This window comes from Oratosquilla oratoria, chromosome 42, assembly GCF_046742065.1.
Source record: "Oratosquilla oratoria isolate Oo_2021 chromosome 42, ASM4674206v1, whole genome shotgun sequence".
Lineage (NCBI taxonomy): Eukaryota > Metazoa > Arthropoda > Malacostraca > Stomatopoda > Squillidae > Oratosquilla > Oratosquilla oratoria.
Window position 1 is genome coordinate 28,697,512 of NC_134818.1, and position 21,535 is coordinate 28,719,046.

At 39.6% G+C, this 21,535-nt stretch overlaps 1 protein-coding gene across 4 annotated transcripts in view; it reads left to right on the forward strand.

Annotated features, from left to right (window-relative positions):
* Positions 1-3,500: 3,500 nt before the first annotated feature.
* LOC143021677 (RING finger protein 145-like) overlaps positions 3,501-21,535 on the forward strand; it is a 36,321-nt gene continuing 18,286 nt past the window's right edge. The window contains exons 1-7 of one of the 4 annotated variants that reach the window (XM_076179294.1): positions 3,501-4,781; positions 6,021-6,123; positions 7,245-7,379; positions 10,815-10,906; positions 11,082-11,255; positions 12,009-12,184; positions 14,494-14,652. In XM_076179294.1, the coding sequence (XP_076035409.1) occupies positions 10,888-10,906; positions 11,082-11,255; positions 12,009-12,184; positions 14,494-14,652 (528 nt within the window). In that variant the 5' untranslated portion in view covers positions 3,501-4,781; positions 6,021-6,123; positions 7,245-7,379; positions 10,815-10,887. Of the gene's footprint in view, positions 4,782-6,020; positions 6,124-7,244; positions 7,380-10,814; positions 10,958-11,081; positions 11,256-12,008; positions 12,185-14,493; positions 14,653-21,535 lie in introns of those variants that run through there. The other 3 variants (XM_076179293.1, XM_076179297.1, XM_076179296.1) reach the window with 3 other exon arrangements.

Genomic DNA, 21,535 nt, shown 5'->3' on the forward strand with positions numbered 1-21,535 from the left:
AGCCTTGAATAGAAACATATTAAATTGGTGACGCATGATCGTCCTTGTCTGAATCCAAATTGCCTTGGATTTAGTACGTTGTTTTTTTCCAAGCATTTTACCCATCTACTTTTGATAATTCTTTCACAAATTTTTGCTATTGTACTTGTTAGAGAGACTGGTCTATAGTTGGTAGGTTCTTCTTTATTTCCTCCTTTATATATAGGTACTATATTTGCTTTTTTCCAATCTTCTGGAACTTTTCCTTCTTTTAAGGAACTGCTTATTATGCTATGTATTTTGTCTGCCAGTTCATTCCTGCATTCTTTCAGAATCCAGTTTGCTATTTCATCTGGCCCATGCGATTTTCTGACATCAAAATTACCCAAGTGTGTCAATATTTCATTCTTTGTTACTTCTATTTCTTCCATAGGGGGGACTTTTTCTTTCCACTCAATCTCTTCAGGTTGTATATTTTCCCTTGTAAACACTGATTTAAAATGTTTGTTCATAATTTCTGCCATTTCCATTTCCTCAGTGTATTCAACTCCTCCTTGTCTTAATTTCTCCAAGTCTTGTTTGTTTTTCAGTTTATTGTTTACAAATCTGTAGAATAGTTTTGGTTGATCTTTACACTTTTCTATAACATCTTTTTCATATTTTCTTTTTTCCTCTCTGCACTTTTGTACATATTCATTTCTATAACCAGTATATATTTTCCATTTTTCAGGTCTGTCTTTTTTCCATCTGGTCCAGGCTTTGTCTCTTTTGTCTTTTAACTCCCTACAACTTTTGTTGTACCAGCATTTTACATATTCTTTTTCTTGTTTTTGTCTTGGGACATACTTTTCCACTCCTTTTTTGTAAATTTTTGTCAAAATATTCCATTTCTCTTCCACTGATGTTTCTTCTTTGTATATTTCTTCCCAGTTTTCTTGTTGGAAGAATTCTCTTATTTTATCAAAGTTTGTTTTTTCATACATCATTCTTCCTTTTCTATATTGTTCATTTCTTTTCATATATTTTTCTTCATTAAGTTCCAGTTCAATCAATATGTGGTCACTTTTACCTATTGGTGTTTTATATTCAATCTTGTCCACTATTCTAGGTTCAGATGTAATTATTAAGTCTAGCCTCGATGGTTCTTCTTCATTTCTATACCTAGTGTTCTCTTGTATCCATTGTGTCATTGAATGGTCAGTAATCATCTCAAGTAGAGCATTTCCCCATGAGTCATCACCACTCTTTACTGTCATTTCTTCCCAGCAGATTTCTTTGCAATTAAAGTCGCCCATCATAACTATTCTTCCTCCGTCTTCCATTATTTTAGTTAATGCTATCTTTGTGTCCTCTAACATACTTTTATATTCACTCTCCTCCCATGAGGCTGTTTTCGGAGGCACATAATTGATCACAAATTTTCTGCTCTTCTTATCTCTGTCTTCCACTTCTATCATAATCATCTCTACTGTATTCTTTCCATATATGACACCTTTCACGTTTATATCCTTCTTAGTCAGGAACATAACTCCACCCCCTTGCTTTTTCTCTCTGTTTCTAATCCAATAATTGTATGCATCATGTCCTACACTGTTGGGTGGTAGTGGGCCTTTTAATTTTGTTTCTACAATTCCCATTATGTCCGGTTCTTTTTCTTTCAAATAATCATTCAGCTCATTCAATCCTGTTATTAATCCATCTATATTTGTGTAAGACACTCTTAGTTTTCTGCCACTTCCATTGTGTTCTCTGTTTCCCTTATGTTTTTCTTTTGTATGTCGAACTTCCTTAGTTTCATGTTCACTACTCTCCAATAGAATCTCTCTTTCTCTGACTCCGTTCTGTTCTCGTTTTTTGCCTTAGCTTCCAGTCTTTTCTGCTTTTCTTCCTCTCTTTCCTCTTTATTCATTTCTCTTTTTATCCATATCTTTTTGTATTGTTCACTTGTTGCTAGTTTCCCTGTTTTGGATAAGATATTCTCTGCCGTTGTTTGTGACTTGAATTTAATCTTAATTGGTCTGGTCTTGTCTGTGCTATACTTTCCGAGTCTAAATTTCTCTTCGATTTGTTTCATAATTTCTGGTTCATTTTCCTGAACTGATTCTAGTAATTGGCTTACTTTTTCATTTTCCTCTTTGATTCTTGTGGTTCTATCTGTGTTGTGTTTCTCTTCCATTCCTAATATAATTATACATTTCTTCTTGTCTGCTAAATCCCTTACTATATTCTCCTTTTGTCTCATCACTTTAATAACTGAGTCTTCAGTATGTTCTTTCAATTGCTGTTTGACTATGTCAGTGAATGAAACCTTATTTCCTTCTTGGGTTTTCTTCCAATTTTTACTTTCTTTAGCTATCGTTTCTCTGTTTTCTTTACTATTCTTCTTCAATTCCTCATTCTCCACCTTTACCTCTCTTAACTGTCTTTTTAGGTCTTCTATTTCATCAGTTAAGTTTTTATTCGCCTTTTCCAGTTCTTCCAATCTTTCAACCATTTGTAAAATGGTGTTCATATGACCTAACCTACTCTCCAAGTCCTCGATCACCTTATCAACCTTCTTCTCTAGTCTTGTCAGTCGGGGGGGGTTTGTGTCCCCCCCACTCTCTTTAAATCCCTTGAAAATATTCTCATCACTTTCTACTGTATTGTTCCTATCTATACTTCTAATCTTTACATTCTTATTAGACATTCCGTCGTCCTCCAGCTCGTCTTGTGGTCGTTTGTTTACTTTACGGCGGTCTGTTTGGACCAAGTCCTCTACTTCCTCATTACCTTCCATTTTCCCAGCAATCCCTCCCCTTCTCCTCTTTCCTTACTTTCCCACTACCCCACGAGCAATTTCCCCCCACCCTGTAAATACAAAAAGGCACTTCTCTTTGCGTTGGGATCCACAATCTGCACTTTTCTTCAGAACGTTCTTCAAGCCGTCCGTTCGTTGAAAGTGTGTGTGTGTGTGTGTGTGTGTATACATACATATATATATATATATATATATATATATATATCAGATAAAATGTAGTAGCACATTTGTAAATAATCACAAAGAACCCACAGTCGGAATAAAAGGAAACTTAGAAGGAAGTATAACTTCTATATTTCGGCCCTCTTCAGGAAAGTACATTTCGGCTAATAGCTGTATCCCTTTTCAGGAAAGTACTTTCCTGAAGAGAGCTATAGCTATTAGCCGAAACATAAACGTTATACTTTCTTCTAAGTCTCCTTTTATTCCTACTGTAGGTTCTTCGTGATCACATATACATACATATATACATATATATATACATATATATATATACATATATATATGTATGTATATATATATATATATATATATACGCCAAAAGATCATTACTAACGTTACTCTGTGACACTTATTGGTGGGGTTCAAAATAATCAGAATGATAAGAGCTATCCGATGATATAGATAAGAATTCTGCGAGGCTGGCAAACGACTTTATAAGTACTGTATATATATTTACGTATCTGAAGTGAATCGCTAGAAACAGCGAAGTTATACAAACAACCTTTCCGACCGTTACCCCGGGAATTGAACCAAGACCTGGAATGATGCCAAACCGTTACCTTACCTATAGCGCCACGAATATCCCTTCATCTAATGGCCACAGAACCTTCAAAGGCCCATGAACTTGAAGTTAAGTCCATAAGGATCAAGGTTGATTGCTAACTGCCGTCATTACCTAAATTCCACAGTGTCCCCGAGCTCAACTTATGGAGAATGGTAAAGCTGGCACGAAACTTTGATAGGCTTTCGCCGTTGTAAATACCTGAAGTGAATCGCTAGTAACACCAAAGTCATACAAATAAAATTTCCTGTCGTCGCCCCCAGGAATTGAGCCGAGACCTAGCTTGATGCCAAGCCGCCGACACCTTACCAATTGCATCATAGAAGCTAAAAATAGCTTCTCGAACTTGGAGTTGACCTAACTACCGAAAAATCAAGTTTCTTGAAAAGATCCGAGACTTTTTTTCAGTCAACCTTTCAAGGATACAACACGGATGTGGGGAGACAGCAGCGGTAACATTTTGAACCTATTATTCAGTAGTGAGGAATCATTTGTGGAGGAAACTCAACTAACTAATCTGGAAACAGAGGCTTTGGGTGAAAGTTAGAAATTATTAGAATTGAAAAACACGATGGGACACGAAACGACAGGAAATGTGCGGAAGTTGAAACTCAATACAGGAGGCTAAATAATCACGTAAGACGAAAGACAATATATGCCATTAAGTTCGAGGAAAATGAGATTGCAAAACATGTCAGAAAATCCCAAAAATCTTCTGGAAATACGTGTCATCAAAAACCAGAAGCATTCAAGAATAGCAGATCTTTATAAGGATGAGAACAATTAGATGAGAACTACATGTGTCAAAGATAAGGCGATGGTTCTTCCAGCTAAAATTTCTTCTGTTTTTGCTGAAGATCCAGAAGACAAAGAGCCAAGGATTCGTCCAAGAAATATACCCAGTTAGAAACATATGGAAATAACTTACGATATGCTTAGGAAGGTACTTTAAGGCCCCTACACACTGTCAGTCATGATTGCACAATATTCATGATTGCGCAAGCATATACTGTGTGAGTGGGTGTGATTGAGTGTTTGCGCATATGATAGAGGAATTTCCAACACGGTTTGATTTTATAAGCTCAAGCATAGTAGTTACACCATCATGAGTGATAGTTAGTGTCGATGATTGCGCCAACAGCTCAGTCTTTCCTTTGTAGCCAAGAATGGCTATGCATGCAGCCGCTTTACTCATCTTCACTCCACAAACTCCAAGAGGTAAGTAATGATTGCTCAATCTTACTGACAATATGTGTCCCAAACACTGTTTGCACAATCTCGATGACTGTGCAGTCATGATTGACAGTGTATAGGGGCCTTTAGAAACTAAGAAGGAACAAATTTCTAGGCCCAGACGGGATGCATATCTGGGTTATAAGATATGGCGGAAGAACTGATTGCGCCGCTGAAAATATTATTCAGTACTTCGCTAAAAGTAGTTTCGGAGGACTGTCGCATAGTTCACGTTAACACCCATTTAGAAAGGAAATAAAAGTGATCCCGGTAATTATAAACCTGTAAGGCTCACAATTTCCTTCAGCAAACTGATGAAATCAATCCAGAGAGTCATTGAGCATATGAACATGCAAATCTTGTCTAGAAGTAAGCAGTTTGGATTTATCTCGGGTAGGTCAACAGTGCTTCAGCTGATTCATGCCCTACTGAAGATAAGTAGACGGGTGCCTTCGATGAGACTAATGCTATCAATGTTGTCTACTGTGATTCATGAAGCCTTTATTACCGAGTTTCTCCTAAAAGATTATTGGCTAAGATAAAAATTTATAGAATTGGTGGAGCATTGTTGTAGTGGATAAAGAGCTTTCTGACCAGTAGATAGCAAAGTGTGATATTTAATGGTGAGGCCTCAAACTAGAGCAGTGGTTCTTAACCTGTGGGGAATGGCGGAGTTGCCAAGTGGGGAATGACCGGTCGGACAGAAGAACCACTGTCTTTTTTTTTTTTTTTTAATCGATGTGTTTTTGTTTCTTTTTGTTTGTTTCTGGTGTCTTCTTGTTGTCACATTTCGTGCAAACAAAAATTAAGGGCCGTAAAATGGTACAAAAAAGCAAAGCGTATATTTACGTACTAAACACTGCATGGGTTAAAATCGAATTTGTCAAAGACCGATGCTGTGGTGGGAAATGGAGAGTTGGCTCACTAAAAAGTAGGGAATTGGAGAAAAAAGGTTAAGAACCCCTGAACTAGAGGGAGATCACCAGTGGAGCTGATACCTAGGTATTTAAGATAACTATTAATGATGAGGACTGTGACGAACTTCAGGAGGACTTAGATGAACTACGAAAATGGTCTGAAAGATGGATGCTCAACTTCCTATTCCCATTGCAGAAAGGATGAGGGAAAATATTTCATATTCTGTTGATTCTAAGGTAAAATTCGTATATTACGGTAAAATATTCAGGGTTCCTTTGATCTTTTATATTATAATTATTTTATTAGCATTGTTGACGGCATGTCCAGACTAGAATTGCCGCCCCCCTAAATGTGCCGCCCCAGGATCCCCCGCCTCCATGTGAGGGCCCTGGCCCAGAAAATAATCAAGGTAAGCAATGCACTAGTTATAATCAGAAGAACATTTGTATATCTTGATGCAACTATCCTCAAAGTAATGTATACTACTCTGGTGCATCATCACCTGGAGTACGCAAATCAGATCCGGTGTCAAGGATGTAGAGGCAATAGAAAATGTTCAGCGTTGTGAACAAAAAAATAGTACCACAACTGAACGGACTGAACTGTAAAGAAAGACTCAAGAAACTAGAACTGCCCAAACCAGTCTACAGAAGATGAAGAGGCGATCTGATATAGGCTTATATGATCATTACCCAGAGGTACATGTTACTTGTTACTTGCAGTTTTTTATCTGGTCCCATTCCAAATGGTTCTTCGCAGGACCCTCACATCAATAAAAAATCTACTTCAACTTTATAATCTGTATTCCTCTCTGATGGTGAGGTCTTCGATATCGTAATATTCTGAGAACAGGAACGTCTTGAGTTTATTATTGAAAAATTGGATACTGGCAGAACTTCGTAGATCGAGTGGAAGATTATAAAATCTTGAGCACTGATAGCTTCCACGGCCACTACACATCTCCAAAGTAGCTTACTAACAGCAGCTAGTCTCGAGCTGGATTCACAGGAATGGGCCTATTCCAGAACATCATATATATCATCTGTAAAATCGTCTGACGTTAAAAATAAAATCCTTAACGATGACAACTGTTAAAGAAGTTAATTTCAGTTGCAAATCGGAACCTATTTTAATCGCATGAGAGAGAGAGAGAGAATGTGGTAACGTAAAATTACGAGTTATAATAATAATTGAGTCGGTGTTGCTCGTGTGTAATGAGGCTCAAAGTTTGCCAATACAGATATGTAGAGGGAAAATTGTAGGAGTAAGATATTAAAATTGTGTTCTATGCAATAGTATGACGTTTTGAATTATGTGTATTATTTTGAGTAAGATAAACAATGCAGATTTGGTTATAACATTTATTATTATCTTTACAATAATGAGCTGTCATAGTAGAGATGTGTAAAACCAAATAATTTATTAAAAATATGGAAAGTGGTAGAAATCTTATTTTCTTCATTCAAATATATTGATATCTATCTAGAAATCTTCTGAGGCGATATTGTTATTGTGATGGTTCCGCTTCAGACAGAGTTCGAAGGATGGAGGCTTAAAACAGGATGATTACGTCTCCGAAGTATGAACGTTGAACGTAAATATTGTGAAAGTTAGGAGTGATTACATCCTAGAACATGGATTTCAGTTTAAGAAGAAGACTTAGAGGTAGGCACATTACTTGTTTGACATAGAATATTTATTTTGTATTCTTACATTGTATAAAATGCTTGAAATGACATATGTCAGGTCTCAAGGATTTTGTTATGAGTCAAGGTCCTATCAAACGCCACTTTTCCGATATTTCCATGGGCAAATTCTGAAAGTTAATACTATATTGCATATCTTCAAAACGAAGTTTAGGTTAAGTAGGGAAATCTTGTAGAGTTTGTGAAGGGTTAAGTCATAATGCTGATATTAAACAATTGTGTGAACTATACTACTATAGCAGGGGCATGTGTAATATTTTCTGGAATAAGCTTCCTTGAATTGCAGATATAAAGTAAGGTTATTTGCTAATTCCAACTTGTCTTGAATGTCAAGTACAGACCTAAATTATTGTATGGATGACATTCTTTATGATAGTATATTGATATCAGTGAAATATCTAATATTTATATTGTGCCCTTGGCCTTGCCCATGGCAATTATGGAGGGAGAGAGCCGTGCTTTATCTGAAATTGAATTACAAAATGTAACATCATAGGTATGCAGTTGTTGTTATTGTTGTTCCCTAGACTGTCTGGTTGAGCAGTCTCATCTTCCTGAAGAACATCACAGCTGGAATGGGATTTTCCTTCAAATCCCTTATATATAGATTATATATTATAATATTGTGTTATTGGCATGCATGATTGTGTACAGTGCAGGCCAATCAGTTTGATGTTTATAGATAAAATGCTAGAACCAATAATAGCTAATAGAATTGGTGATCACAGTGTAGGTCGTGTGTAACTAATCTTTTATCCTTTTACACTAATGTCCACAATGCATCAGATAACAGTGATAGTTACTGTGTTATTTACCATAACTTTAGCAAAGCATTTGACAAGGTGCCCCACCAGAAACTACTAAAGTCAAAGCCCATGGCATAGGAGGAAAAATGGCTCAGTTTTGGGTCTCTAATTGTCCATTATATAAATATAAATGACTTGGGGCAATGGGATTATTTGGTATATTAGTTTACAGATGACACTAAAATAGGACAGACACCATAATAGATCAGTGAAAGATGCTGGGATACATAATGCAGGAAGACTGTAACAAATTTTTCACATAGCAAAATGGCAAATGAATTTCAATATCTCAAAGTGCAGTGTGTTAAGCATAGGTTTACAATACCCAGAAAACAGGTATAGCTTAGATAATACTTTATTTATAAGAAAACAGAATGTAAGAAAAACTTTGGAGTGATCGTGAGTCCTGACCTTAAATCCAGGGGACAGTGCATTAGCACCAGAAATAGAATTAAGAGAGTATTACAATTTATTGCAAGGACAATTACAAACAAAAGTGCAGATGTAGTTATCAATTGCTATCTAGTATTATATCCATCCTTGATTATGCAGTACAGTTTTGGTCTCTGTCCTATGGAATAGATATAATTTCACTAGTATCAATACAGAGGAGAATGACCATTTGATACATGGGCTCAGAAATTTACTTTACATAGACTTAAGCACATTAACTTACACTCCCTGGAAAAACAAAGTGTGGGGTGATCTAATAGGGGTATTTGACTATAGGGCTTTAACAAAAGTGATGTAGATAAGATCATCATATTAAGACAACAGAGAATTCACTGTAATGAATTTAAATTGGACGTATTTAGATTTAAGAACATAGGTAAAAACTAGTTTACCAGTAGAGTGGTTAATGAATGGAATAGACTTAGTAACCATGTAGTCCATCTCTGCACATAACACATTGGAATGCTGTGATACTTGAAATTTCTTTGTTAGACTTTCCTCCCTTTACCAGGGCAGTAATACTTGCCAATTGGTCCTTCTTCAAATCCTTTCTCAAGCCATTACTCAATGACAAACACAATAGCACAGAGGGGTGGGGAGAAAAAGTACGTAACTCACAGGGAAAAGCTAAACATATCTGTCCACCACAAAAGGCCACTGGTGACTGATCTACTCAAGGCTGCATGATGTTATCAATCTCAGGAACCTACTCTGGTGCACCACTTTTCCAGATGTATTTGAAGCCCCCTTTCAGGGAGTGGTCTCATCCTTGCCACCAGAATTAGCATGAAGCATGATGCACCAGTTCTGGTGGCACTCACTGTATGTATATATATATATATATATATATATATATTTATGTATGTATATATGTATACAGGGGATCCTTGACTTAAGACGGATATCCATTCCCACGATGTGTCGTAAAGAGACTTTTAGTGTAAGTTTGAACACTTCTAAATATGTAAGCAGCAAAATCACTCACCTATGCTAATGCAGTAATAAAGTCATAATCTAGGAGATAAAAATACTTTTCTATGACATGAAGACATAACATCTGCTACCAGATGACATACTCTTCCACCACCCTCGCAAAAGTAGTCTGCACAATCTTTATATTTATGAACCAAACATTGTAAGGTGAATATGATCTTTTTTTAATAATATATGGGAGATGCAGTCGTATCCACAAATTGTCATAAGTCAATACTGTTGTAAACTGAGGATCCCCTATATATCTATATACTATGAGACCTCACCCAACATGACTTCACTGTGCATGAAATTCATGTTTATATAAATAGGTAATATATCCCAACAATTGCTGAACATGACCATGCTTCATAATAGCACAATTTGAATGGCCTGCTGGGTCATGTTGTACGCCAGTGTCTGAAGAGGGTCTGGAAACCTAACTTATTTTTTACTGTAAGACCCATTATTTGCTCAACACTAATATCATCCTGCACAATGGGTTAAGGTCTGACTATATATATATTTATAAACATTAATTGGAAGTAAATCCATTTAATCAGGTTGCTTCAAGCCCCAAAGAGTGCAGAAATTTCAATTTTCATAGAACATTTTTGATTCTAAAGGGTATTTGAGATAAATTTTGTATGCAGCTGTACTTTGATCTGGATGTACTAAAATTGTTTGATGTATTCCTGATGTAAGACATGTGATACACACATACTAAAAACCTCCCCAATAAATAGGGCAGACAATTCAAAATATACACCTATCCAAAACACATATTTTATTTCTCCCATCTTAGTATTTTGTTAAAGTATTTGGTTTTACAGTAAAGTATTTGGTGTTACAATAAAGTATTTGGTGTTACAGGGTAGAGGGGCGTGGTGTATGTTAGGGACGGAATGGGTGGGAGTGGTTTTTATGCCTTTGTTTTTTGCCTACCTCCCTTGTAAGGGAGAAGAAGCTTTGGTATATGTATGTATGTATCTTAGCATTTCATGATTGAGGGTTCCATGCCACACTGCTCAACTCAAAACCAATATAGCAAAACAACACTTTTATAGCATGGCTCAACAGCCAAAGTTATTTTACTTCCTCCACTTAATTATATGGTGTATCAAGTACCTTGTGGGATGATTTATTATTATTTCTCTCTTTAGATAAAGCCTTGCCGTGGATGTGCTTTGTCGTGCGACACTGCTTCTGACCCAGGGCAGTGGACATGATGGAGGGATGACCCGTCATCCAGGAGGTGCCAAGATAAGAGGGTAGAGGGGAGTGGAGTACATAGGAGATGGAATGGGTGGGAGTGATTTCTATGCCTTTGTCTTTTGGCTACCTCCTGTGTAAGGGGGAAACAAGCCTTTGGTATATGTAGATACTTTTGCCATTTGGAAAATATAGTAATATTCTTTCTGTTCCATCAGCTGGCCTGCGGGGATGGAAACTGAATGGAGAGCAGTTTGAAGCCATTGCAACTGTCATACTGAGAGTGCCTGGTTATGTCATCCTGGACTATTGGTATCAGGATGACCTTCGCAATTGTATTCCATGCTCTTTGTCTTGGCCGGACATTGTATCTTCAGGGTTTGCTATATTTAGTAAGTTGTTTCTCTTTGTTCTTAATTATCTCAGAACATTGTTCATCTGTGTGAACAGTTTCCACAAAATATGATTTTATGGTTTTGGGTATGTGGTGTATACCTGTTTAACCTCTTCAATATGAGTCAAATTCTCACGTGCAGCATCGGATGCCTGGTGTACGATGATTCATCACAGTACTTGTGTTATAAAATATAAAGTCACTGCTAATATACTCGTTCTCTTTCGCTATGAGTAATAATAAACACAGAAAACATGATCAAGCTAATTCATAGAATTCAGGGGTCTTTTGGCTACAGCTATGAAGTAAATATAATCAGGATGCCAACACCGGGATCCTTGTATACCCACTCACACTTCATGATGCCTACATAAGCATCGTCATATGGAAGAGGTTAAAATAGCAAATTAGGATAAGGACATGAATTAGACTACTAGTCCTAGGGAACAGTGTGAGAGGATAGTTGAATCCCCTTGTTTGATAGATTTCAGGGTGACATAAAAGTTCTATTTATAGTATGACGCAGTGGCCCACTTGTTTTCCATACATTCACCCTAGTTATGAGGTGTATGCTCGTACTGTAGTAAACATGAAGGTTGTTGACCATATGGCCAAGGAAGTTTGGTGCATTGCATGTATGTACTTAATTATAATGTACATTGAATGTTGCTGTAAGCAAGCACAAGATATTTGGATACATTTTTTTTATATTTTGCAGCTGTTGGATACATTTTTTTTCTATATTTTGCAGCTGTGATCCAGGGAGTGCTTGTTCTTCTACTTCCTCTTGAGCAGCTTGTCTCCCTGTACATGCACTACCTTACTATTGCTGTCTTAGCGGCTGCAGACACTTTTTCAAACTACTATGTTGAGGGTGAGAAACAGCTTATGCATCAGTGGCCAGACTATGGGACTGTCAGCTTTCAGGTAATTTTGGTCGTCTGATTAATTGTTACCTTGAATTTCACTAAGTGGAAAGCCCACAACCCCACAGTGACCTTGGCAAGACCTCAGGGTCCCCCACAGATCTCTGTGTGAAGAAACTTAGGATTGTTGTCTGTTGTATTGGTGTGGAACTGTTTCTTTGTTACTGGCTGAAAGTGGTAGAGGGAGGGGAACATTTGTCAGTTTTCTGTCAATGAAAAAAAGTGTAAGAAATGCAGTTGAAGTTAAGAGATCCTGGGCCAAGTCTGGAGTTTCAATAATAAGTCACTGCAGGAAATTGGAGAAAAATGTTGGATTCTAAACCACAATTAAGCAAATGCAAAACCAGCACACTTCCAATTATGCCACTGGCTCAGGTAAGAATAAAGGGATGTGCTGAAACCACTCCAATAGTTGCACACAAAATCCAGTATCCATCCCATTGAACAATGCATGGGAATGGTAGGCATACAGTTCCATGCATGAGTCCTGAATCCTACCTATTCATTGCATTAAATAACACAAGTGCAACCATTTGAATAGAAAGGTGTGTGCATGGGGGTTGGTTAACATACTACTCAAACTATTATACTAATCTATCAAATGCACCATAAAACATCCTTACAAAAAAAAAATACACACTCGGATCACAGAACAAGCACTCCAAAACGATCTTTCAAAGTCCCTACTCTACCAAACTCCACTAGATATTAGCCCCACAGAGAAATCCATCTCCCATGACAGACAAGAACCACTCTTTCATGACTTTATTCAGGTTATCATCCAGCCTTAAAACAATAATACCAACAGAATAGATCTGGCCACAGGAGCAAACTGCCTGAGATGCACTCATTACACAGAAGACACTGAACACCTCTTCATACATTGCGCCACTATAGTCTTACCTAGACAACAACACAATATTGCTTTTTTAGGTGACTTATAGGCCAATCTAGTGTCTGTTGTGGTTACCTGAGAACTGTGGGTCTCCTGCAAAAGAAACTTAGGTTAATGGATCGATTGATTTGTTGGATAATATAGCTAAGTATGCTGTTAAATTAGCATATGGTATAAAATGTTATGACACTAAGAACATAGGGATTTCTTGAAAATTCTAGGCCAGCAAAAGTGTGCTGAAATTGAGTTGAATGAGAAGTGAAACCTAATACAGTAAGTCCTCGTTACACGGTACATATGCGTTCCTGGAAACCTTACCACAAATTGAAATTACCATATACCGAACCCATTATAACATGTAATAATAGGATATGGCAGACGTACCTTCTCCCTGTTCATTCCTCTTCAAAACACGAGCGGATACTGTATCTGTGAATTTTTCTTATCGTAAATAGAATTGAGGGTAGTAATTACCAAATACCATAACTGTGAATTTACCGGATAAAGAATTACCGTATAAGGAGGACTCACTGTAGTATGGAATATACTGGAAAAGAAGGGAGAAATGGGAGTGGAGAAATAGATAATGAGTTTGAAGGAGGAACTTATATTATGCACAAATATTGTATGGGATGAGATGAGTAAGTGGGGACGAAAGTGCTTTAGTACAGTGGAACCTCAGTTCACAAATTTAATTTGTTCCTGAAATTTTTCATGATCCAAAATGTTCAATAATTGAAACTATTTTTACCATAGGACTTGATGTAAAATTTATTAATAAATTTCTAGACTCTAGATGATTGCCTATTTAAACTTTAACAGTACTTTATGCACAAGTTCATATACAAGACCAATGAAAATCATTAAATCTAACAAAAAAATACTAGACAGATAAAATATAGAAGTAAACTTAGTTTAATTTCACTGAACTTGTATGAAAGAGAGTTGGGGTAAGTGGAAGATGGTGAAGAAGGTGGGGCACATACACCAGGAGGTGTGTAGCTGAGGCCAAAGCAGTCACCTTTGCCCTATGTGCTTGAGGTATTGGAGCAGTTAACAGTCACTGCTGGGGATTGAGGAGGAGTTAGGAATTCAAACCCACAACTAAGCAAATACGAGACCAACATGCTCTCGATTACATCACCATCACAATACTACCATCCAGCATTAAGGCAACACCAACATAGATAGGGCTTGGTCCCAGATGCAACCACCAAACAAAAGACACAGAACACCTTGTACTACAGTGCTCCACATAAACAGTCCCAAGACACTCTTTCCTAAGTGAGTTTTGGTCCTACTCAGAGGTAGTTGTCAGGTTTCCTTAAAGGCACAGATTTTCTAAAAGAGACCAAGGGTCAATAGATTGATTGATCCATAACTGAATTTAATTGGATCCTATTTTATTATTTCAGGGGTTTTCCAATATGCTGATGCTGCAGAAATCTTTATTTGATCCTCACAATGACTTAGAAACACTTTTCCTGCGGCAACAAGTGGCTGCCATAGTGTTTCACACACTGGTGGCAACACTTGTCACATTCTTCTTGGACTTGGAGTATAATCGAGATAAGGTGAGTCTGCACATAATCTTTGTTTTGTACATACATACATATACCAAGGCTTTTTCCCCCTCACAAGGGAGGTAGCCAAAAAGGGAAAGGCATAAAAACACTCCCACCCATTTCATCCCTAAATACACTCCACACCCTTCCCACCCTCCCTCTCATCTGAGCACCTCCTGGATGACGGGTCATCCCTGCACCTTGCCCACCGCCCTGGGTCAGAAGCAGTGTCGCAAGACACAGCACATCCACAGCAAGGCCGCTTCATTTAATCGGCGACACCCCCCCTCTCCGTCCCCCCTTGCATATAAGGAGGGAACGGGGAGAAATCCCTTCGGGCTGCGTCAAAATTTGCTCACACATACTACCTCACCCCCCACCCCCGCCCATTCCTCCTCATGCAATCACAACATCATCCATATACAACCATTCTCCACTCACCTCTGTCTTCCGTCCTCTCCCTTCCTTCCTCAACAGACATTCCCCTCTTCCCCAAAGCCCCCTTCACCCCATCCATCCACCTCATCCTAGGACGTCCCCTCATGTTCACTCCCTCCACATCTGCCTTCCATACATCTTTTACTAGTCTTTCTTCACTCATTCTTTCCATGTGTCCAAACCATCCTAATATTCTTTCATCAACCCTAACTCCCAGCTCCTTTTTCACCCCTGTTCTCCTCCTCACCTCCTCATTTCTCACTCTATCTAGCCTAGTAACCCCCACCATACTTCTCAGACACCTCATCTCAAACACATTCAAACTCCTTCTCTCTTCTTCTCTTATGTTCCACGTTTCTGCCCCATACAGTGCTGTTGGCACAATCACTCCTTCATACAGTCTCCTCTTCGCATCCATTCCTAAATGTCTATTCCTCATTACACTCTTTAATCCACCAAGGCATTTACTTGCTTCTCTCAATCTACATTCTACCTCCACCTTCACTCCACCTTTTCCTGCTACACTTGCACCCAAGTATCTAAAACTATCCACTTCCTCCAGTCGCTCTCCCTTAATGTTCACTTCCAGTCTACTGCCACTTTCACCCCTTGTACATCTCATCACCTTACTTTTACCCACATTTATCCTTAGCTTTCTTCTATCACATACTCTCCCAAACTCTGCCACCAGCTTCCTCAATCCCTCCTCCGATCCTGCCACAAGCGCAGTGTCGTCCGCAAACAACAGCTGGCTCACCTCCCACTTTTCTCCATTTTCTTTAACTATCTCCAATCCCTGACCCACTACCCTTGCATTCACCTCTCGCACCACCCCATCCATGTATAAGTTGAACAGCCAGGGCGACATAACGCATCCTTGACGAAGTCCCACCTTTACCTCAAACCACTCACTCTCTCCATTTCCAATCCTGACACAAGCTCTACTACTCTCATAAAAACTCTTGACAGCTCCCAAAAGCTTTCCTCCTATCCCATAAATCTGCATAACCTCCCACAGTGCCTTTCTGTCTACCCTATCATAAGCCTTTTCCAGATCCATAAAAGCCCAAAAAACATCCTTCCCCTTTCCTATAGCTTTCTCACATATCTGTCTTACCACAAAGATCTGATCTACACAACCTCTACCTGTCCTAAATCCACACTGTTCCTCACCAATTACTCCTTTTGTTCCTCTCCTAATCCTCTCAATCAAGATCCTCCCATAAGCCTTCCCAACTACACTTAACAAGCTAATCCCTCTGAAACTACTACATTCACACTTGTCCCCTTTTCCCTTGTAAAGAGGAACTATACAGGCACTCCTCCAGTCCTCCGGTACTCTACCCTCTCTCCAGCAAACATTAAATAACCTCACCAACCAGTCCACCATCACTTGACCTCCCTTTTTCAGACATTCTGCATGGCATCCATCCAGACCAGGTGCCTTACCTGCTTTCATCATCTTAACAACTGCCTTCACCTCATCCTTCCTTATTTCTCCTCCATTCTCCTCACTCATTACTCTCCTTTTCTTCGCATTTCCCACTGCAGCTATCTTTCCTTCCCTATCCTCCTTCACATTTAGCAACTCCCTAAAATATTCTGCCCATCTTCCCCTTACTGCCTTCTCTTCCATTATCATCTCTCCATCTGCACCTTTTACCTTTTCTTCTCTACTTGATTCGCCTCCTCTTCCTCTCTTAATTTCTTTCCAAAACATCTTTTTATTACTTTCAAAATTTTCTGTCATACTCTTACCCCATTTCACATCTGCTCTCCTCTTTGCAACCTTTACCTTTTGCTTTACTTCTCTTTTCTTTTCTTTGTACCTCTCATATGACTCCCTCGTCCTCTTTTGTAACCAATCTGTGAATGCTCGCTTCTTCTCTTCTACAACCTTCTTTGTTTCCTCATCCCACCATTCACTACCCTTTCTTCTATTTCCCCCTGTCCTTCTTGTTCCACACACCATCCTTGCACACTTTATGACTCCCTCCTTGAACCATCCCCATTCCTCCTCCACACCCATCTCTACTCCATCCTTTACTCCCTCCCACTCCTCCTTCAGCTTCTTTCCGTACTCCTTCTCCTTTTCCTTTTCATTCAAGGAGTTCACTCTAAGAACCTCCCTACCTTTTGTCCCTTTCCTTTTTCTCCATCTATCCTCCACTCTCAACTTACCTTCCACCAAAAAATGATCTGATATTCCCCCACCCTCTCCCCTTAGCACATGTACATCCTTAACTCTTCCTATCATAATCCTATTTACCACTACATAATCCATTAGCGCTCTCTCTACCACCCTTCCCTCCACCACCCTCTCCCATGTGTACTTATGCTTGACTTTCTTCCGAAACACTGTATTTGCATCAACTCTCTTTCTAGACACATTTCCACCATCAACTCTCCACTACGATTCTTTCCTGGAACTCCACACTTCCCAACCACTCCATCGATTGGACCATTTCCCACCCTAGCATTAAGGTCTCCCAGTACTATTACATTGACATTTCTTCCTAAACCCTCTATGCACTCATTTAAATCTATCCAAAAGGCCTCCCTTTCTTCCACGCTCTTCTCACTGCCAGGCCCATATTAACTTACAAAGACCCACATCTCCTTTCCCAGTTTCACCTTCATCCACATTATCCTTGAGGAAACCTCCTTCCACTCCACTACCTGTTTACCCATCTCCTCACTTACTAGTATAGCCACCCCTTCCCTCCCTCGCCCTCTCTTCACTCCTGATAACCTCCCACTTACACTCCCAAACTTACACTCACCCTTCCCTTTCAACTTAGTTTCACTCAAAGCCAACACATCCATCTTTCTTCTCACAAACATACTACCTATCTCTTCCCTTTTACTCTCATCTGTACCACATCCACACAGATGGATGTGGAAATTTCTGTAATGTTTTGATAGCAACAGAGCATTAGGTAAAATTTGTGTATCCTAGTTTTGAACTAGAGGATGGGTATTTTAGATAGTTTTTGGGTATTAATCTGAAAGACTATTTTGAAACAAACATAGATAATAGGAATATAATAGATAACCAGTTTACTGAAAAAAGGCACTGTACCGCTTGGTTGGAAAAGGGCAAATATGGTGCCAATTCACAAAGGCGACTCAGAGGTGACTTGATACAGGTCTTTAAAATTGTAAAGGGAATTGACAACATCAAAAGTGACAAAATTTTCACATTGAATGAGAATCAGACAAGAAATAATGGTCTCAAACTGTCCGGAAATAGATTCAGTTTGGAAGTAGGTAGAAACAACTTTGCCAACCATTGTAGTTAATGAGTGGAATAAACTTCCTGCACAGGTAGTGCAATGTAGTTCAGTTTGAAGCTTTAAGAGTCATTTAGATAAACACCTAAGCAAGATGCTGTAATGATTATAATATATATATATATATTATTATATTATTATTATTATTTTTTTTTTTTTTTTATCATTTGTCTGTTTGATTTTCATTTATTATTAGTTATGTGGATGTGCTGTGTCTTGCGACACTGCTTCTGACCCAGGGCGGTGGGCAAGGTGCAGGGATGACCCGTCATCCAGGAGGTGCTCAGATGAGAGGGAGGGTGGGAGGGGTGTGGAGTGTATTTAGGGATGAAATGGGTGGGAGTGATTTTATGCCTTTCCCTTTTTGGCTACCTCCCTTGAAAGGGGGAAAAAGCCTTGGTATATGTATGTATGTATACATACATACATATACCAAGGCTTTTTCCCCCTTCCAAGGGAGGTAGCCAAAAAGGGAAAGGCATAAAAACACTCCCACCCATTTCATCCCCAAATACACTCCACACCCCTCCCACCCTTCCTCTCATCTGAGCACCTCCTGGATGACGGGTCATCCCTGCACCCCGCCCACCGCCCTGGGTCAGAAGCAGTGTCGCAAGACACAGTACATCCACAGCAAGGCCGCTTCATTTAATCGGCGACCCCCCCTCTCCGTCCCACTTTGCATATAAGGAGAGGACGGGGAGAAATCCCTTCGGGCTGCGTCAAAATTTACTCACACATACTACCCCACCCCGCACCCCCCCGCCCATTCCTCCTCATGCAGTCACAACATCATCCATATACAACCATTCTCCACTCACCTCTGTCTTCCGTCCTCTCCCTTCCTTCCTCAACAGACATTCCCCTCTTCCCCAAAGCCCCCTTCACCCCATCCATCCACCTCATCCTAGGACGTCCCCTCATGTTCACTCCCTCCACATCTGCCTTCCATACCTCTTTTACTAGTCTTTCTTCACTCATTCTTTCCATGTGTCCAAACCATCCTAATATTCTTTCATCAACCCTCTCTCCCAGCTCCTTTTTCACCCCTGTTCTCCTCCTCACCTCCTCATTTCTCACTCTATCTAGCCTAGTAACCCCCACCATACTTCTCAGACACCTCATCTCAAACACATTCAAACTCCTTCTCTCTTCTTCTCTTATGTTCCACGTTTCTGCCCCATACAGTGCTGTTGGCACAATCACTCCTTCATACAGTCTCCTCTTCCCATCCCTTCCCAAATGTCTATTTCTCATTACACTCTTTAAACCACCAAGGCATTTACTCGCTTCTCTCAATCTACATTCTACCTCCACCTTCACTCCACCTTTTCCTGCTACACTTGCACCCAAGTATCTAAAACTATCCACTTCCTCCAGTCGCTCTCCCTTAATGTTCACTTCCAGTCTACTGCCACTTTCACCCCTTGTACATCTCATCACCTTACTTTTACCCACATTTATCTTTAGCTTTCTTCTATCACACACTCTCCCAAACTCTGCCACCAGCTTCCTCAATCCCTCCTCTGACCCTGCCACAAGCGCAGTGTCGTCCGCAAACAACAGCTGGCTCACCTCCCACTTTTCTCCATTTTCTTTAACCATCTCCAATCCCTGACTCACTACCCTAGCATTCACCTCTCGCACCACCCCATCCATGTATAAGTTGAACAGCCAGGGCGACATAACGCATCCTTGACGAAGTCCCACCTTTACTTCAAACCACTCACTCTCTCCATTTCCAATCCTAACACATGCTCTACTACTCACATAAAAACTCTTGACAGCTCCCAAAAGCTTTCCTCCTATCCCATAAATCTGCATAACCTCCCACAGTGCCTTTCTGTCTACCCTATCATAAGCCTTTTCCAGATCCATAAAAGCCCAAAAAACATCCTTCCCCTTTCCTATAGCTTTCTCACATATCTGTCTTACCACAAAGATCTGATCTACACAACCTCTACCCGTCCTAAAACCACACTGTTCCTCACCAATTACTCCTTCTGTTCCTCTCCTAATCCTCTCAATTAAGATTCTCCCATAAGCCTTCCCTACTACACTCAACAGGCTAATCCCTCTGAAATTACTACATTCACACTTGTCCCCTTTTCCCTTGTAAAGAGGAACTATACAGGCACTACTCCAGTCCTCCTGTACTCTACCCTCTCTCCAGCAAACATTAAATAATCTCGCCAACCAGTCCACCATCACTGAACCTCCCTTTTTCAGACATTCTGCATGACATCCATCCAGACCAGGTGCCTTACCTGCTTTCATCATCTTTACAACTGCCTTCACCTCATCCTTCCTTATTTCTCCTCCATTCTCCTCACTCATCACTCTCATTTTCTTCGTATTTCCCACTGCAGCTATCTTTCCTTCCCTATCCTCCTTCACATTCAGCAACTCTCTAAAATATTCTGCCCATCTTCCCCTCACTGCCATCTCTTCCATTATCAACTCTCCATCTGTACCTTTTACCTTTTCTTCCCTACTTGATTCGCCTCCTCTTCCTCTCTTAATTTCTTTCCAAAACATCTTTTTATTACTTTCAAAATTTTCTGTCATACTCCTACCCCATTTCACATCTGCTCTCCTCTTTGCCTCCTTTACCTTTTGCTTTACTTCTCTTTTCTTTTCTTTGTACGTCTCATATGACTCCCCTGTCCTCTTTTGTAACCAATCTGTGAATGCTCGCTTCTTCTCTTCTACAACCTTCTTTGTTTCCTCATCCCACCATTCACTACCCTTTCTTCTATTTCCCCCTGTCCTTCTTGTTCCACACACCATCCTTGCACACTTTAAGACTCCCTCCTTGAACCATCCCCATTCCTCCTCCACACCCATCTCTGCTCTATCCTTTACTCCCTCCCACTCCTCCTTCAATGTCAATTTATTATTATTTTGTATTTTCCTGTTTGTTTATTATTTAACAATACCTATGCATTTATTTATGTATTTTATTTGTTACATACATATACCAAGGCTTTTTCCCCCTTACAAGGGAGGTAGCCAAAAAGGAAAAGGTATAAAGTCATTCCCACCCATTCCATCCCTGAATACACTCCACACCCCTCCACCCTCCCTCTTATCTTAGCACCTCCTGGACGACGGGTCATCCCTGCACCTTGTCCACTGCCCTAGGTCAGAAGCAGTGTCAC